Source organism: Typopeltis vanoorti, chromosome 9 (assembly GCF_054136105.1).
Source record: "Typopeltis vanoorti isolate ZY-2024b chromosome 9, IOZ_Tvanoo_1.0, whole genome shotgun sequence".
NCBI classification, from domain to species: Eukaryota; Metazoa; Arthropoda; class Arachnida; order Uropygi; family Thelyphonidae; genus Typopeltis; species Typopeltis vanoorti.
In genome coordinates, this window is record NC_143557.1 from 95403847 (window position 1) to 95421130 (window position 17284).

Sequence of the window (17284 nt, forward strand, 5' to 3'; positions counted from 1 at the left end):
CATACCACCTGAGATTAGCTCTGCTAACGCATTGCTGGATGTTGACAATGTCAAGTTCTTTCCTAATATCCTTGTTTTTAATATGATATTGCCATTGATGCCATCTGTTCATGCCTATAATCTTTCTCAGGACTCTCATATCTGCAGTCTCTAGTCTTTGGTCAAGTGTTTTACTTCTGACCCAGTTCTCAGATCCATAAGTTAAAACTGGTTTGAACACTGTCTTGTATACAGCTAATTCAGTGTTCCGACTAATTTTTCTCTTATTCCATATGTTATTCAATTGACTTCCTACTATACCAGCTTTGCTGATTCTGTTGTCTGTTTCTATATTTAATTTACCATCTTCAGTAAAAATCGTGCCTAAGTAACTGAAATGTTTTACTTGTTCCACAGGTTCTCCATTCACAACACAGTTGACATTTTCAATGATTCTGCCTATTTTCATTGTCTTTGTCTTTTTATTGCTGACATTCATACCATATCTATTACAACAGCTATTCAATTTAGTCAGAGAATCTTGCAGACTTGTAGCAGATTTATTTAGAAGTATAACATCATCCGCATAAAGCAAAGAGCTGACATTAACATGTTCAATTTTGATATCATGTTTAATACCACTTTCCTTCATAATGTGATCCATATAGATAATGAATAACAGAGGGGATAATGTACATCCTTTTCTCACACCAGATTTAACATTAAACCATCTTCCTGTATTACTTCCTTCAATTCTGATAACTAATATTTAAGGAATTGACAGCGTATACTAGAAATATAAATTAAATAAACTTTAATATATACGTTCCGATATTTCTGCAAACGTCACTTTGCCATCTTCTTGGGAACTTAATACAAAGACACGTGCACACAAGTACTACATAACAGCAAATGAGAACTGAAGCTTGGAAGCTAACATTTTCCTAAAGTCCTGATTGTGCCTCCTGGCAGGCTATATTGGTGGTTCTTGGCCTTTGGGCTGAAGTTCTTCTGATAAATGTTTCCCAAATTTGGGGCAGTCTCATGCATCCAAATTTGTTGAGGTTTGGCATGTTCCTAAGGGCTGAGGCTGATTCCATGAATAGGCCAAACAGGCAGGACAGCAAATATCAGAATCTCAGAACACAAGGATTACATCTGATTTCACCAGTACAGCCACTCTGGGTTTGCAGACCACGCTCTGGATACTCGCCACAGAATAAGATGGAAGAAAGCCACAGTCATACACTGCAGCAAGTTCAAGTATGAAAGACTATTCATGGAATCAGCCTCAGCCCTTAGGAACATGCCAAACCTCAACAAATTTGGATGCATGAGACTGCCCCAAATTTGGGAAACATTTATCAGAAGAACTTCAGCCCAAAGGCCAAGAACCACCAATATAGCCCGCCAGGGGGCACCATCAGGACTTTAGGAAAACGTTAGCTTCCTAGCTTCAGTTCTCATTTGCTGTTATGTAGTACTTGTGTGCACGTGTCTTTGTATTAAGTTCCCAAGAAGATGGCAACATGACGTTTGCCGAAATATCGGAAAGTATATATTAAAGTTTATTTAATTTATATTTCTAGTATATGCTGCCAATTCCTTAAATATTAGTTATCATGTTTAACCAGCGTATAAGCCTCTCAACAAGAATAATTCCTTCAATTCTAACTGCTGACTTACAACTCAAATAAAGGCTAAGTATTGCTTGATATAATGCCCCATTGACACCATATAACTGTAGCGTATTGAATAGCATCTCTCTTGGCACCTTGTCATATGCCTTTTCCAAATCGACAAAACTTAAATACAGATCTCTGTTATATTTCCATGCTTTCTCGACTATTTGTCATAAAGTGAAGTTTATCATGCCACCTTCTCCACAACTTGCTGTCACCAATGGACCCATAAATCTTTCTTTTCAAACAGCATACTATTTCTCATCTACGTCTTTCTTTTCTTTTCTTTCCGTATTTTTCATAAATCTTTGTTATTAATTTGTAGTAATCTATACAAGAAATTGAAATTATCATAATATGTTTTTAGTTGTTCAAAACGTTCTATTAACGAACACATTGCAATGTCTAGAAGTGTATAAAACACATTCACTCTAAATTTATCTTCTGGCGATTGTGGCATTTCGTCATGATGCTTGTAGTCAAATTGTTGTGTCTTCTTTCATTGTTGAACTTCCGTACCAGTTTTAAATTCTTGTTCTCCATCCACCTCTTCACTCAGTTCTTTTGCCGTTTTTAGAACTTCTTTAAAATTTGTATTTGATCGATACTCTTGTAGGAATATTTTTAAGTTTTTGATAGATTCTAAAGCAAGGGTAATCATATTTTTGTCTTGAAGCATTTTACTCACAGGGTTTATTCTGTTAAGTAAATCATGCCAAGTTATAAGAGAGCAAATAAATTTGTAGCCCTCTATTTTAGCATAATGTTTGTGCTTCAAGCTGAATTTCATTATTTAAAATTTCAAAAAGTGCATCGTAAATTTCTCCTAATTGATATCTTTGAAGGCAGATTGCATTAATTTTACTTTCCCATTGCGTTTTTGATGGCTGTTTCAATGTTAATTTTTTATGAAGTTTAAAAGGATTGCCCAACTTGAATAATTGCAAAATTAATTACATCTGCATTCACTTTGGCTGCATCGTTAATGATTAAATTTAGGTATGAGCAGCACATGGCACGTAAAAAGCTCGAGAATTTTTGTTCAAAAGCAAATTTTGGAGCCCACATTTTTTCCCTTTCATATTTGCCCCATTGTCGTACCCTTGACGTCGCGCATCTTCAATGGAAATGTCCCATTTTTCCAGTTGTTCCATTATTGTTGCACATAAACCACATCTTGTGGAATCTGATATATCTGCAAAACCTAAAAAGTTTTCCCTGATCTTGACAATTCCATTGTCACAATAAACAAAGCAAATAATATTGGTCATTTGTTCTGTTTTACTTGCATCAGGTGTGCAGTCTAAAATTATGGAATAATATTTAGATTTTTGAATTGATAATAAAATTGTATCCCTGATTGTGTTACCTAACGTTTCCAATATTTCATTTTGACTGTCTTTACTCAAATAATGTACTCTATTGTTTCATTGTAGGGCCCTTTCAACATGATTTTCCATAACGAGATCAAACTTCACAAACAGTTCGACTAATTTTAAAAAATTGCCGTTATTCCTTCCGTATAATTTATCAGATGATCTGTGAAAAGCTAAATTTTGGCTACCAAGGAATTTTATAATTTCAATCAAGCATTCTAAAACGCTTGGCCAATGTTTCTTTTCCATTTCATACATGCTTTGAGTCTGGCAATCAATAGTAGTTTTGTTTTTTAAATTTTTATCAAGTTCCTTCCATTTTAAGAAATTTTTCATGTGAATTAAACTAGTCTCATGTTTATGCAAAGTTGTACTTACATTTCTGCAATTGTTATAACCTTCTACAAGACTACTTGATTCAGTAGGTGCGAAAAGTTTGAAACAAAAGCAAAAAACATAATTTAAAGTTTTGGAATAAATGAGCCATGTTCTTGGCACGAGCTCCCCGTTTTTTCAATTTTTCTATTATAATACGTGTCGCCAAATTTACGACCATATGTATCTCTGGAATATATTATACTTTTCTTTTGAACTGGCCCCATTTCAATTAAAACAACTCGTAATTTTTCATCAATATTTCCCCATTCACCTGGTTCTTCTAAATTTACAGAGACTAACAATGTGTTAGTTTCATGGTCAACTACAACAAAATCTTTTCTTAACTATTTTTCACTTAAATCATGGGTCTTGTTATCTTGTTCAATAGTTGCAATAGTACTTTCATGCAAACTGGATGATGTGCACAGTTCTTCAACTCTGATTTCTGATGTATCGAGTTGGTTACAATCTGCATCAGAATATTTTAACAAATTTATTAAGAGCCCCAGTTTGTTTCTTAATATCTGCTTCTTTTGCAGCATGACGCTTATGATTTTGTGCACCGGATAACTTTTTTTAAATTTTTGATTCCATTTCTATTTTATACCCACAAGAAATTATTACACAACACGACACAGAGACGAAATAATAGTCCGCACTGTGCTACTGTCAGTAGCCTACTGAGATGCATACCATATGACTGGTTAACTAGCAACAAATGTTTTGAATGAAAATTCATTTCTGCACATAAAAAACTGTTCACCGTTTCACTTTAGATAGACTGCAGTAGACACAACATTCTGCAGGCAAGCATTTAGCCTGCTCTCGCTGCAAAATTGTAAATAAACAGGACAATATACAATTTTTTTTTAATTTTTATTCATTGTATCCGGCCTTATTTATTTTAATATTGATCATTCTAAGAATGATCAATATTAAATTTTTTGTTTTTATGATAAAAATATTGTTTCTTAAAAATGAACTTATGAACTGTGCCCCGGCACCTGCGCCCCCTTCATAGCGGCACCCACATGCTCTGCTTGCCCGCTTCTGCTGGCCCTGTCTGTGATTAAAGATTAAAGTAAAGCTATTGAGGTAACTGTAGAAAAAGTATATGTTCTATAGCACTTTCAGAGGTGCTGTTCAGCTGAACTGGCATCCAATATTTCTTCACTTCCTGTAAATTTAGCATGTGAGCAGCAGCTGGCCAATATCCGTGCAAAGTCCAACTTCAAACTCACCAAGTTTACTTCCTCTTCTTTTATTCCCCATGTTCTCTGGAACAAGTTTCCTCATATGTTATGCCAAGGATTACAGCATTCAGCTGTTCAGAAACAAGAATAGATTCCTCTTTCAGCCCATTTTAAGTCCAGCGTACAAGACCTCATGCTCTGCAACTGACTTAATAGTTAGTTTCAATGTTTTCTCCTTATCACAAATGTTCCACTTAATGACACCTTGGTTTTTATCCAAGCAGAATTTCCTTCCGATATCTCAGCTCTGCTTCAGTTCACACTATGAACTCGGGCTATTTTGTTTGGCAAAGAAAATTCTATAAACAAATAGAGGATACAGCCATGGGCTCCTCTCTTTCTCCCCCCCTTGGGTAACTTTTTCATGGAGACATTTGAAAAGAATGCCCTAAATTCTCCCACCCCCCCCTTTAAACCCATTATTTGTCTACACTATGTGGATGATGTGTTCATAATTTGGCCGCATGGCCAGGACACCTTACACACTCACAACAGAAATAGAAAGTAACAACAATGTGCTCTTCCTAGATACCCTAGTTATAAGACAACCAAATGGATCTCTGACTTTCATAGTCTACAGAAAACCCACACACGTAGGTAAATACATCCATCAACAGTCACCCCCCCCCCCAACAATTTGGAACTATAAAAACTTAGTCCACCAGGAAAACTTAATTTGCTCAGATAACATTCCACTCAATGCAGAACTCGCTCACATAAAAAACACCTTTTTGACCAATGGCTACACCTCCTACCAAATAAAAAGAACTTTAACACACACACACCCCTCCCTTCCAAAGATAGATTACTACAAATCCATCACCATCCTCTATATTCATGGCATCTCAGAAAAGATGGCCAAGATCTTAAAAAAAAAGCACAATCTTGTGACCACTTATAAACCACACACAATAAAAGCTAGCAACCCTTATCTGCTCTCTGAAAGACCAGTTACAAACTCTGGATTTACCCAGAGTGTACCAGGTACCCTGCAGTTGTAACCATTGATACTGTGGACAAACTGGTAGGACACTCAATATCCGTATATCGTAGCACCTGGATTACATCTGCTTCCACTACTATGGCTGCTCAGGATTAGCAGACCATGCTCTAGATACCCAGCACAGGATTCATTGGAAAATGCCACCTTACTCCACAGAAGCAAATTTAAATTCAAGATGCTTTTCCTCAAATCTAGCTCTTACTAACTATCTTAACCTCGACAAATATGGTTGTATCAAACTACCTCAAACTATATATGGGGAAACCTTCATTGCAGCAATCAGCCCAACAGCCAAGAACACCCAACCAAAGCCAACAAGTGGCATAATTATAGAACTTTAGGGCATCCTGTATCTCTCCAGTTCTATCTTTGTTACTGAAGTGTGCCTGCATGCACATGTTTAATACCAGTGTATTAATCCCTGAATATCCAATTTAACTTCAGCAAAATAAGGAATTAATAATTAAATATTTTTAGTTATTATCTAGTCTACATTGTTAATTTCCTTAACCTCCCCCCCACCTCAACTGACCAGGATGTCTATAGACATCCAGCTAAATATGGATACGATTCTGTAATACCTGTTGTGAATAACATGAATAAGAAGTGCAATTTGGTCTCACTATTTATCCACCTCGGCAGGGGTGTTAAACAACACTATGCTGGAGAATCAACGTATAAGCCTAAATACCAGGATTGTCATTTCATGTTACCTTCCCAAAATATCAGAAAAGAAAATTGTATAAAATAAAATGTTTCCTTGTTAAAAATCTATAAAAAAAAAAAAAAAAAAAATGTAGCCACTGCTCTGCTGATGTTCTTTTTCTTAAAGGTTCAGGCATTATCCTGAGCCCACAGATCGATGTTAAATCATATATGTTCTTGTGTGAGTTTCGAATTTCCACCAAAATAAGTGACATGGGTCACTTGTGAGCTCTGAACATTCTGCTTACTTTGACTGGAGGCACACCGTGACAGCAGAGATCAGTCGCTGTCTCCTTGTGGCAGAGACAATAAAATAAAAGAGAGGCACAAAGGAAGTGAGAGAGAGACCAAGGAAGTCATATTGCATGGAAATCATATTCAGAAATCATTCAGGTGTGTTCATTCATTTTCATTAACAAATTATTGACTCATCTATGGATTTTTATATTGGAACTTTTCTTCAATTTGCTTGGAAATGGTCTCTCAGTTTAATTTCCTTTCAACTTGTTTTAACATATATGAAAAATCACTAAGTGGTTTCTGTTTGTAATCAGCAATTTTCCAATGAAAATATCCTTCCTTCCTTTCTTTCTGATTTATGCTCTGTATACTGCACATGATCTTCTGGCTACTTTGTCCCCCCCCCAGGGACAAAATTCTCACGTTAGATTGTTTTTATTATTTCTGTGATTTGGAAATGGTATTCAGAAAATAACATGACTTTCATATTTTGATAAATGGCACTTAAGCAAAAAAGGGAAATGTTGGCCAAGATACTGTTTCGGGAGTATAATATCAGACTTTTTAAGATGTCGTGTTTCTATATATATGATATACTCATTAGCAACGTGAGAGGTTTGTAGGTGGAAAGCAAAAATGGTAAAAGAGTGTGCTGAAAGTGTTCAGAAAGAAAGTACCAGAAGTGCCATGCCAATGCATGATAACAGAGAAGTGAATGATATGAATAAAGGGTACAAAAATTTGAAGGTCAAGAAAGAGCATGCAGATTGAAATGCAGTTGAGTAGAAAATAAAGGGGTGATTTGCAAGGGGAGTAATGAAGGAAATATCATGCCTTTGTATTCTTTCACAGGATAAAGTCTGAGCCAAAGTAACTGGGGGGGGGGGGGCATGTAGTGTGGCAGAGATGATAAAATAAAAGAGAGGCACAAAGGAAGTGAGAGAGAGAGACCAAGGAAGTCATATTGCATGGTAATTCAGAAGTCATTCAGGTGTGTTCATTCATTTTCATTAACAAATTATTGACTCATCTATGGATTTTTATATTGGAACTTTTTTTCAATTTGCTTGGAAATGGTCTCTCAGTTTAATTTCCTTTCAGCTTGTTTTAATATTTTGTAATTGACATTAATACTGGTATTTCCTTTACCTATATTTAAAATGACAATACAGTAGAGTACTTCATACTGTGACACTACTTACCGTGATGTCTGCATTATCACAAGTTTTCTTTTGGGAATGCATTAAAAAAAAATTCAGTCAAATCCACTTCCCCATGGTTTTCAGAGGTATGGGAAATTTTTTTTTATTTTTATTTTTTTTTCAGTTTAGAAAAGTGAAGTTTGATACCACCTGTTAATGACAAGTATGTACTTGGGAGTAAAGCAACGAGCCTACAAGATGACACTCATGCCAAACAGATATCAAACAGAATGTGCATTCAGTGTAATTTTTGAAAAAAAAAGAAAGATCATAAACACTTTGTTTTACATATTCTTTATTACTTCATTTTTATTATCTTTATTACTTTATTACATCATTATAATTTCAACAAAGATCAACAATTTTTTGTAGGAGGAAAATTGGTTAGCATTGCTTCGTTCCAATTCATCATAGTAAGTGGATTAGGTATTACAATTTCTGTAGGCTATAAAGAGCAGTGAGTTTAGGTAGTAAATGAATTTTCTTCTGAATAATGTGTTGTAATTCTAACTGCCTGTGCTTGCAGCTTCGTTGGCTGAGTGGTTAGCATAACCATTCTCCAACCAACAGACTACAGGTTTCGAAAATGTAAGCATGGATGTTTGTGATTGTCTTTAGGTGGAAGATGAATTTCATTGTCTGGTGTAAGACCACCAACCATGCATATTATTATTATTATTATTTTACAGTATCTCTATGGAGTCTGGAAACTCATTGTGGGGGACCCAAATCGACCATCATACACACAAATCGTTTCATACCTCTCCTTGAATTCATTCACCATCAAGGAGCTTACAACCAATTCTGGCAATCCATTCCACTCACTCACCACTCTCCATGCAAAAAATGTGGTCTGTACATCCCTACTAACCACATTCTTACCCAACTTCCATAGATGGCCCTAGTTCTCTGTTTGTCATATATTGAAAAATTTCACTTGCAACAATTTTATAAAATATATATTGGAGGCCTAAAATGGCTTGAAAAAGTTCCATATTTAATCACTAGAGCGAGATTTCTGGACTATGTAAAAAAAATAAATAAAAATATACAAAATAGAAATATACAAAAAAATATATATTATATGTGTGTGTGTGTGTGTATAAAATTGGTAAAAATAGAGAAAAAAAATCCTTAACCAACCCATGGTACAAAATGTACTATAGGCTTGCAAATAACCAATCGTGGGTGGAAGCAACAACAAAAAAAAAAAATCTGCTCTGTTCCAGCAGTAATTTTGTGTGTGTGTGTGTGTGCACGCGTGCTTGCAGAGATAAAGAATCTTGTGTCGCACTTGATAATTGGGTGACTTTTATTTTATTTTATTTTTTTTTTTTTTCTCTCTTTCTTAGCAAGACAAACATGCTGAACAGGAACGACTACCAAAATATCGGAATCAGTGTGAACATTGTCCTAAGAGTTTCAAAAAGCCCAGTGATCTGGTACGACATATACGTATTCACACTGGAGAAAAACCTTTTAGTTGTGAGATTTGTAACAAAAGCTTTACAGTGAAGTCAACTCTTGATAGTCATCAAAAAATCCATACTGGAGAGAAAAATTTTTCTTGTCATGTGTGCAATTCTCTGTTTGCTACTAAAGGTAGTCTCAAAGTCCATATGCGTCTTCATACAGGTATGTACAATACTTTGAAATCATCTTTTTCTATTTAATTGAGAATAAATATTTCTCAACCAGACAAGATTCTTCTAAAATTAAAATATAGATTGCAGAGGAATCTTGTCCAGTTGAGATTTTCTTGATATACCAGTTACTTTAAGAACTAAACAAACTCAAGTGTACAAATACAGAAATGGAATGTAAGATACTTTAAATGTTTGGAACAGCATGTTATAACTACAAGAAAGAAAGCTTTATGGATTATGAAATTATAATCAGTTGCTTATTGTCATTAGTCCACAAGTTCCAAAGATTTTTTTTTTTCATCTGGCATCCCTGCTTGAATAGCTTGTCTTAATTTTTGTAATCCTCCCTTCTTTTAATAATTATAAATTTTATAATTAGCATGAATAATTAAATTATAAGAGAGTTCTTTATACAATGTTAAAGACCTTTTGTTGGGAAAAAGTAGCCTACTCATTTTGGATGTACTCTTGAAAATGAATTGGTGTTTTCTTCTTCTCATCAGGTTAAATACTAATATTAACATTATTGCTTGTCAGCTATTGCACTTCTGGTAGAATTTGCAAGTAGTTGAGTAATCAGTTATTGTTCTACTACCTCTAAATACAGCTACATGAAGCTAAAATCAAATAACTTGTTTACGGTTACAACCTTTTCTAGCAATACATCATATTTACATATACTGTAAGTAATATATTCAATTTGCATGTGACCAGCAAAATATCTTGTATCTCTATTTCTTGCAGTAATTGATTTGTATATAACTTTTGATTCTTTTGTAAACAATTTAATAATTTGTGTTCTAAGTTTTGATGATAACAAGTAGCACACAGATGCAACTGTATCTGTATGCTATAATTGCATTTTTTGTGTTACAATACCGATAAGGTGTTAATAAATTTTAGTATACAATGACTTCTCGACTCTCTAGCCTTTAAATAACCAAACCTCAGTTTAAATGGTCCTTGGTTGACTTATGTCATCTGACTCCTGTAACAGCATGTAATAGATAACTATACATTCATTTAATTATCACCTCTGTAGTGCAGTTGGAAGAACAGTGGAACATTGCACCCTGCAATTGGAAAAGATCTGTGTTTGATTCTTGTCCTGATGAGACATATCATTATGGGCTTTATCAATTGATAGTGAGTTAGCTGATCTCATACGGAGGTAGCAGGTTTTTTTCTCCCTGGAACGTGGACTTTTTTATCCCATATGCAGGAAACTCAGCCATGCAAACACGTACAATTTACAAACAAAAATGTTGGTGATGGGCAGTAGATGATGTTATCGTAGTAGTATAGTTGTGTGTATTTGGAGAATTAAGTAGTAGAGGAGACGATGAGACATGTAGCGGAGTGGAGTAGAGTTCCCTCCTGAATCTAACAGATAAGCTTAGGTGTTGACGATTATTCATGACTTATTTTTCACGGTATTAACAACACCACACAATTTTATAAAAGAGATGTTTTATTAACGCTTATATTTCGCTGATTTTCAACTCAGCATCATCAGAGCACAACAGACTTGTACACGCAACACTGAGTGAGTGAAACAATATACAGTGGTATCTCGCTAATCCGAACCTATTTAGTCTGAACCCTCCAGTAATCCGAACTGCGGTTTGAAAGAAAAAAAAAAGTTTTATTTATTATGTATTATTTATTATTTTGTGTATTATTATTTTTATTTAATAATTATTATTTTAACTATTATTATTTATTTTATTGTTATTATAGTACAGTATAACTACAGTGATACACAAAAAGAGGAAATTTAAAACATGCATAATTTGTTATTTAAATTAAGGGGATATTAAATCCCACATTGTTTTAAAACCGAATAAGAAACTCAAAGATCAGAATCAAAGAGTTTCATGCCGAATATAGTAACCATAAACATATCGGCGACTACTAGCGTAAGCTAAAGCACGTAGTTCAAGTACGTAGTACAAACTAGGGCAACTCGTTGCAAAAGTGGAGAAAGTTCTGATCACTATGCTTAGTATTTTCCATAATGTAAAACCCATCTCCTAGGAGATGTATGATGTTATACATTATGGTGGGAGGTCACTATCCAAACTGGTTTCAATCTTTATTGAGATCTCATCAGTGAGTAGCTAGACCAAAGTATAATACTAAGGGTATAGCGAAAAGACCTTATATACTCTGCTATACGAGTTGTCAAAAAGGTGCACCCATAAATTATCGCTATTCTTAGTATTAAAAATATACTAAGAATAGCGATCAGAACTTTCTCCACCTTTGCAATGAGTTGCCCTAGTTTGTACTATGTACTTGAACTACGTGCTTTAGCTTACGCTAGTAGTCGCCAATACATTTATAGTTACTATATTCGGCATGAAACTCTTTGATTCCGATCTTTGAGTTTCTTATTCATTTTTAAAACAATGTGGGATTTAATATCCCCTTAATTTAAATAATGTTTTACATTGCCGAAATGAAGCCTATTGGCTCTTTATTTTAAATAAATGCATAATTTGGTTTAGAATATAAATCCAAATGTTGAAATTTCACAAACAGATGTTACGGAATGGATTACAGGTAGAACCGAAAGTGAATTTGAAATCAATTCAGATGCTGAAGTTTTAATGTGTATAGAATGGGCTAAGCAGAATGATATGCCATTCCACAAAATTTTATTGCTAATGCAGCTGCGAGAAGAAGCATTTGAAAAAAGTTTAGCTTTCAAGAAGCAAAAGAAAATCAGTGACTTTTTCATGAAAAGAAATAAAACTTCTTTTGTGTTATTTTGGGAAACTTTTTTTGTGTGTGTTGTGTACAAGAAAGTGATATTTTTTACACAAATTAAGTTATTATTATTATTATTATTATTATTACATAGTACCTCCAGGGAGTCCAAAGACTCATCGAAGGAGGGCACCTGCTCTACAGCTCTCCGTCTCCACCACTCCGCTAACCGCAGCTGCTTTCATCATCTACACCAGCGCCATCTACTGCCGACCACCACCACCATTTTCACAAACAAACAATTTTCACAAAAAATTATATTAAATCAGAATCCTCAACAATATAGGTACATACAAGCTAAATGTTTTACTAAAATAAATTGTATACTGTATTATTTTTTTAAGTTTTACATTACAGTACAATAGCTTTTTTTTTCTATCAGTTACTTCATTTATTTACAGAATTAAATTCATCTCCCATTAGAATCTGATTATTTTGGTCTTAAACGCTAGTTCTTATTGTATCTTGGGGGGAAAATTTGCTAATCTGAACTTTTCCGTAATCCAAACGAGCATGGTTTTTATTAGTTCGGATTAGCGAGGTACCACTGTAATTACAAAAGATGTGAAGTCCTATTTTTGGCACCCTCTAACAAAAAAAAAAAAAAAAAAAAAAAAAAAAAAAAAAAAAAAAAAAGCTCTGCAAGAGTTTTTCTTAGGATAACAATCTCCCAAATTTTTTCCAAATTAATGCAACCATATTTGTTAAGGTTAGGAGAATTCTTCAAAGCCATTGCTGACAAAAAATAATCTTTCAGATCTATAATGACTCCTAAATAGCACATTCGTTTTCCTCCATCTAATCCTGTGTGATTTTTCCTCCATCTATTCCTGTGAACCATGCTTTGGACACTCCTTCACACAGGATTAGATGGAGGAAAACGAATGTGCTATTTAGGAGTCGTTATAGATCTGAAATATTATTTTTTGAGTCAGCAATGGCTTTGAAGAATTCTCCCAACCTTAACAAATATGGTTGCATTAATTTGCCAAAAATTTGGGAGACTGTTATCCTAAGAAAAACTCCTGCATAACTGTTTTTTTTTTTTTTTTTTCGTTAGAGGGAGCCAAAAGTAGGACTTTAGTTTTTTTGTCTTTTGCAATTATATTGTTTCACGCACTCACTGTCGCGTGTACAAGTGTGTTGTGCTCTGATGATGCTGAGTTGAAAAATCAGCGAAATATAAGCGTTAATAAAACATCTCTTTTATAAAATTGTGTGGTGGTGTTAATACTGTGAAAAATAAGTCATGAAGTTCCCTCCTGAAATAAGTCCTTGGATTCTTTGGTGGTGTCACCTAATTATAATAATATATCCTTAGTTAACTAACCAACCAACCAGATTCTGTTTTACTATTCTTTAGTAAAAAGAATAGGTAACAGAATAATGATTTTATTATTTTGCTTCTCTTATATTTGTTTTGAACTGAACTGTTTACTTATCCCTCCTTTTTCTGTTCCACCTTCCTTTGCTTTTTACTTATTCCTTTTTGGTATATTAAATTATTTTAGTATTGTTTCTTAATTTGTACTATTCCAATATTGTGTTTTTTATATGAACACAATATTTATTTCAGTCAGACAATGTTATCTTGTGAATGATATAGGGTTCACATTATCTGAAATAAACTTACTGGATAGTCTTAAAAGACATATCAGCAGTTATGGCAGGGCAATATAGTAATCATGATGCTACAAACTGCTAACCAACTAATTATATCTTGTGCTCCTGAATTTACTTCAGAAGGATTTCTTGTTTCAGATTTATTTGAATATTATGTTTAGAATATGTTGTACTTTTTTTTTTTTGTGCTATATGTATGTATGATATTGATTCTCTAAGGGTTGTTCAACAATCTTTGATGTTTCTGTCCTGTGTGAATATAGTTGACTCAATATGAAAAACTGATAGGAACCAGTTTACTATAGTGAATTTATTTTTGCAGAACATTGTATGTATGATTCTTTGGTGGACTATAGTGAATTTATAATAACAGTGTTTGCTATAGCAAGAGTAGAATCATATTTGATTGGAAGATTATTCAAAAATAATGACAAAACACCATACTTCTGAGAGTGGAAGGGATACACTTTATTCCAAAATTCACACAGTGAATTATGCTTTAACAAATTGTTTCTTCAGTCCTGCATGATCAGTTACAGTTGACTATATAAATGAACAGTTGCACATCTTCAAATTAATCTCAGTAGTTTAGCATAACAACTAGTGCCAAACATGGAAAACATGTTTGTGTTAGCAGCGCTAATCCACTTTTCTCTTCTAGCTCTTAAAAAAATAAAATACAATAAATAAATCCATATGCCTTATTTCACATGTAGTTAAATTAAACATTCCCACTTTGAAGTTTTGACTTAGAACTTAGCATTTGAAATTATTATTATCATATAATGTAAATTGTAAAGAGAAATTTTTTTGGGGAAAGATGATACTTGAGTTCAGTTTTTAGTACAACTTGATCATATGTAGAAATGGACTGATATTTATCTAGTTGCTTTTAAATTCTAAATTAATTGTTAATTTTAAAAATAATGCTGGATTAAAAATTGAATTCATATGATTAATAAGTGTTAATGTTTTTTTTTTTTTTAATTTATGTATTTTTGTCTTTTCAGGTGCAAAGCCATTTAAATGTCCGCATTGTGATTTACGGTTCAGAACTTCAGGACATCGCAAAAGTCACATTGCTACCCATTTTAAAGAAGCTTCTAGAAAGCGAAAACAGCCAGATGTTGCTGTTGAACAAGATGTTACTTCCAATCTTTTGCATTCCAATCTTTCGAATAGTGCTAACCAACATATGGGACTTTCCAATGTTACCATTCCTGCTGAGGCCTTGAGTAGTTTAATAGCAGGAATAAATTCAGAATTACCTCCTTCTGAAGCAGCCCAAGGTATTGAAAGTATTCAATTACAACTAGCTCCTGGAATTCTTGGTGGCCAGAGTATCCAGATAACAGGCTTAGATCCCGTTCTTTTGTCAAAACCTGTACAGATTGATGCCAGTCTTCTTCAGCAACTTCAGCAGCATGTTAATATCAATATTACGTTTACTCCTAATTTGCTTCCTGAATCAGTGGCTGGAAATTCAGCATCCAGTCAAACAAGTAATGCTGATTCATCTATAATACAAGCTACACTTGGGACTGATATTCCTACATCACCAAGTACAATTCCAATTAACTCAAATATCATCATCCATCCGCTGGGAATTCCACTTGAATCTCAGCAGCACATTCTTAATCCTGATACTCAGGTTGGAACTACTGATGTAAATGTAGTTGAAGGGACCACTAATTTTGTCATTACCAGTGAGGAGCATAACAAGGATCAATTAGTAGCCCAGGAGCAGTCTGTAGCATCTGACATCATCACAGGTACAACTGAAAATCATCTTAACCAAGAAGTTTGTCTAATTCGGAGGGAACTTGGATTGGCAGAGGAAAATATAGGAGTTGGAATAGTAGAGAATGCTGTTGCTATTGATGACAGTGCTATTAATATCACTGAAAACTCTGACATAATTCAAAACATTCACCTGCTTAATGTGCCTTCTACAAATGAGATTGTCACAATTGAAGATGCAGAATATTCTCATACGTGTAACATTTGTGACAAGGTATTCAAAGAAATTTATCACTTAAAAGAGCATCTTCTAACACATGAACAAGAAATTATCAAACCTTGTGCTGCACCTCACAGTTGTCCTCATTGTGAAAAAAGTTTTTCAAAACAGTGCCAGTTAGACAGGCATATAAAAACTCACACTTCAGAAAAGCCATATGTATGTAAAGAATGTAACAGGAGCTTCAACCAAAAGAATGCTCTTGAAACTCATATGAAGAGGCATGTGGGTGTTAAACCTTATAAATGTTCTCATTGTTCCATGTCATTCTCTCAAAAAGGGAACCTCAGTGTACATATTTCACGAACTCATTCTAAAAATGATATTCACCTTGAGAGTTCTTAGCAAAGAATTTGATTTACTGTAGTTTTGATGCAGTGAAACTTTACATTGCTTCATCACTTTTATTTCATGTGGAGTATCAGATCTCACTTTTATTGTGATGAAAACATTCAGTGCCTCAATCTCTACAAAATCTAGTCAGCCTTGCTGGATTTATTTCATTATCTTGTACATAATGTGCATTATGTATATGTAAAGTTTTATATTTTAGAAGAGACTTGTATATATATTTTTGCCATGTAAAAAGAAAAGGCTGGTTTAATGGTTGTTATATGTTTGAATAACTATAAACATAACAGAGCTTGATCTTTGTTCTGATTTATTAAGAGATATTGAATAATTTAATAGTAGTAATAGTTCATCATACAGTTCTATATGTGAATATAACCTATTTATTTTGTACTTTGTACTGAAATTATTCATGGTTGGACAGGACATTAGCGGTAATCACCATTTATTGTAGTAACTTATTTCATTATTTAAATCAGGAATAAAATTAAAACAACTCCTTTTTTTGAGAAAAGAGGAAAACAGATTATAGAATATAAATTAGAATTAGAATGAAATATACATACATTAAAAATATAAGACAGTTTCTTATTGATGTTAAAATTATACCAGTGGTGAATTATATAAAGATATATATATATATATATATATATGTATGTGGTATTTCAAAATTTTTTTTTATTAAATAGTTTATAGTAAAACATGAAATCCACATATAAAATTTCTTTCTTTATAATGCGTTATTAGTGTAAGTGGAAAGTTTTTAACTCTTATTAGTGGCATTGAAACCTTCCAGTCTCATTAGCAACAAATTCAAAAAAAAAAAAAAACTATATTCACTATTATCAGAATTTGTGATTATTTCATTTTTTCAAATTTTTTTCATACAAATACTCTTTAACATATTTTCTCACATCAATCACTTTTTTTATACTGGTCATTGTTTTCGAAAAAGATACAGAGTGCGACAAATTTGTTATTTTTTATTTATTTTATTATCATTATGATTTGTTAGTACTGTCAGTTTATATAAAGGACCCTTAGTGCAATGAAT

The 17284-nt window shown here is 33.4% G+C and overlaps 1 protein-coding gene across 1 annotated transcript in view; it reads left to right on the forward strand.

Annotated features, from left to right (window-relative positions):
- LOC150103270 (zinc finger protein 236-like) overlaps positions 1-16281 on the forward strand; it is a 236553-nt gene extending 220272 nt beyond the window's left edge. Inside the window, exons 12-13 of the mRNA XM_090398431.1 lie at positions 9171-9453; positions 14870-16281. Of these exons, the coding sequence (XP_090254557.1) occupies positions 9171-9453; positions 14870-16224 (1638 nt within the window). The 3' untranslated portion in view covers positions 16225-16281. The remainder of the gene's footprint in view (positions 1-9170; positions 9454-14869) is intronic.
- Positions 16282-17284: the final 1003 nt, after the last annotated feature.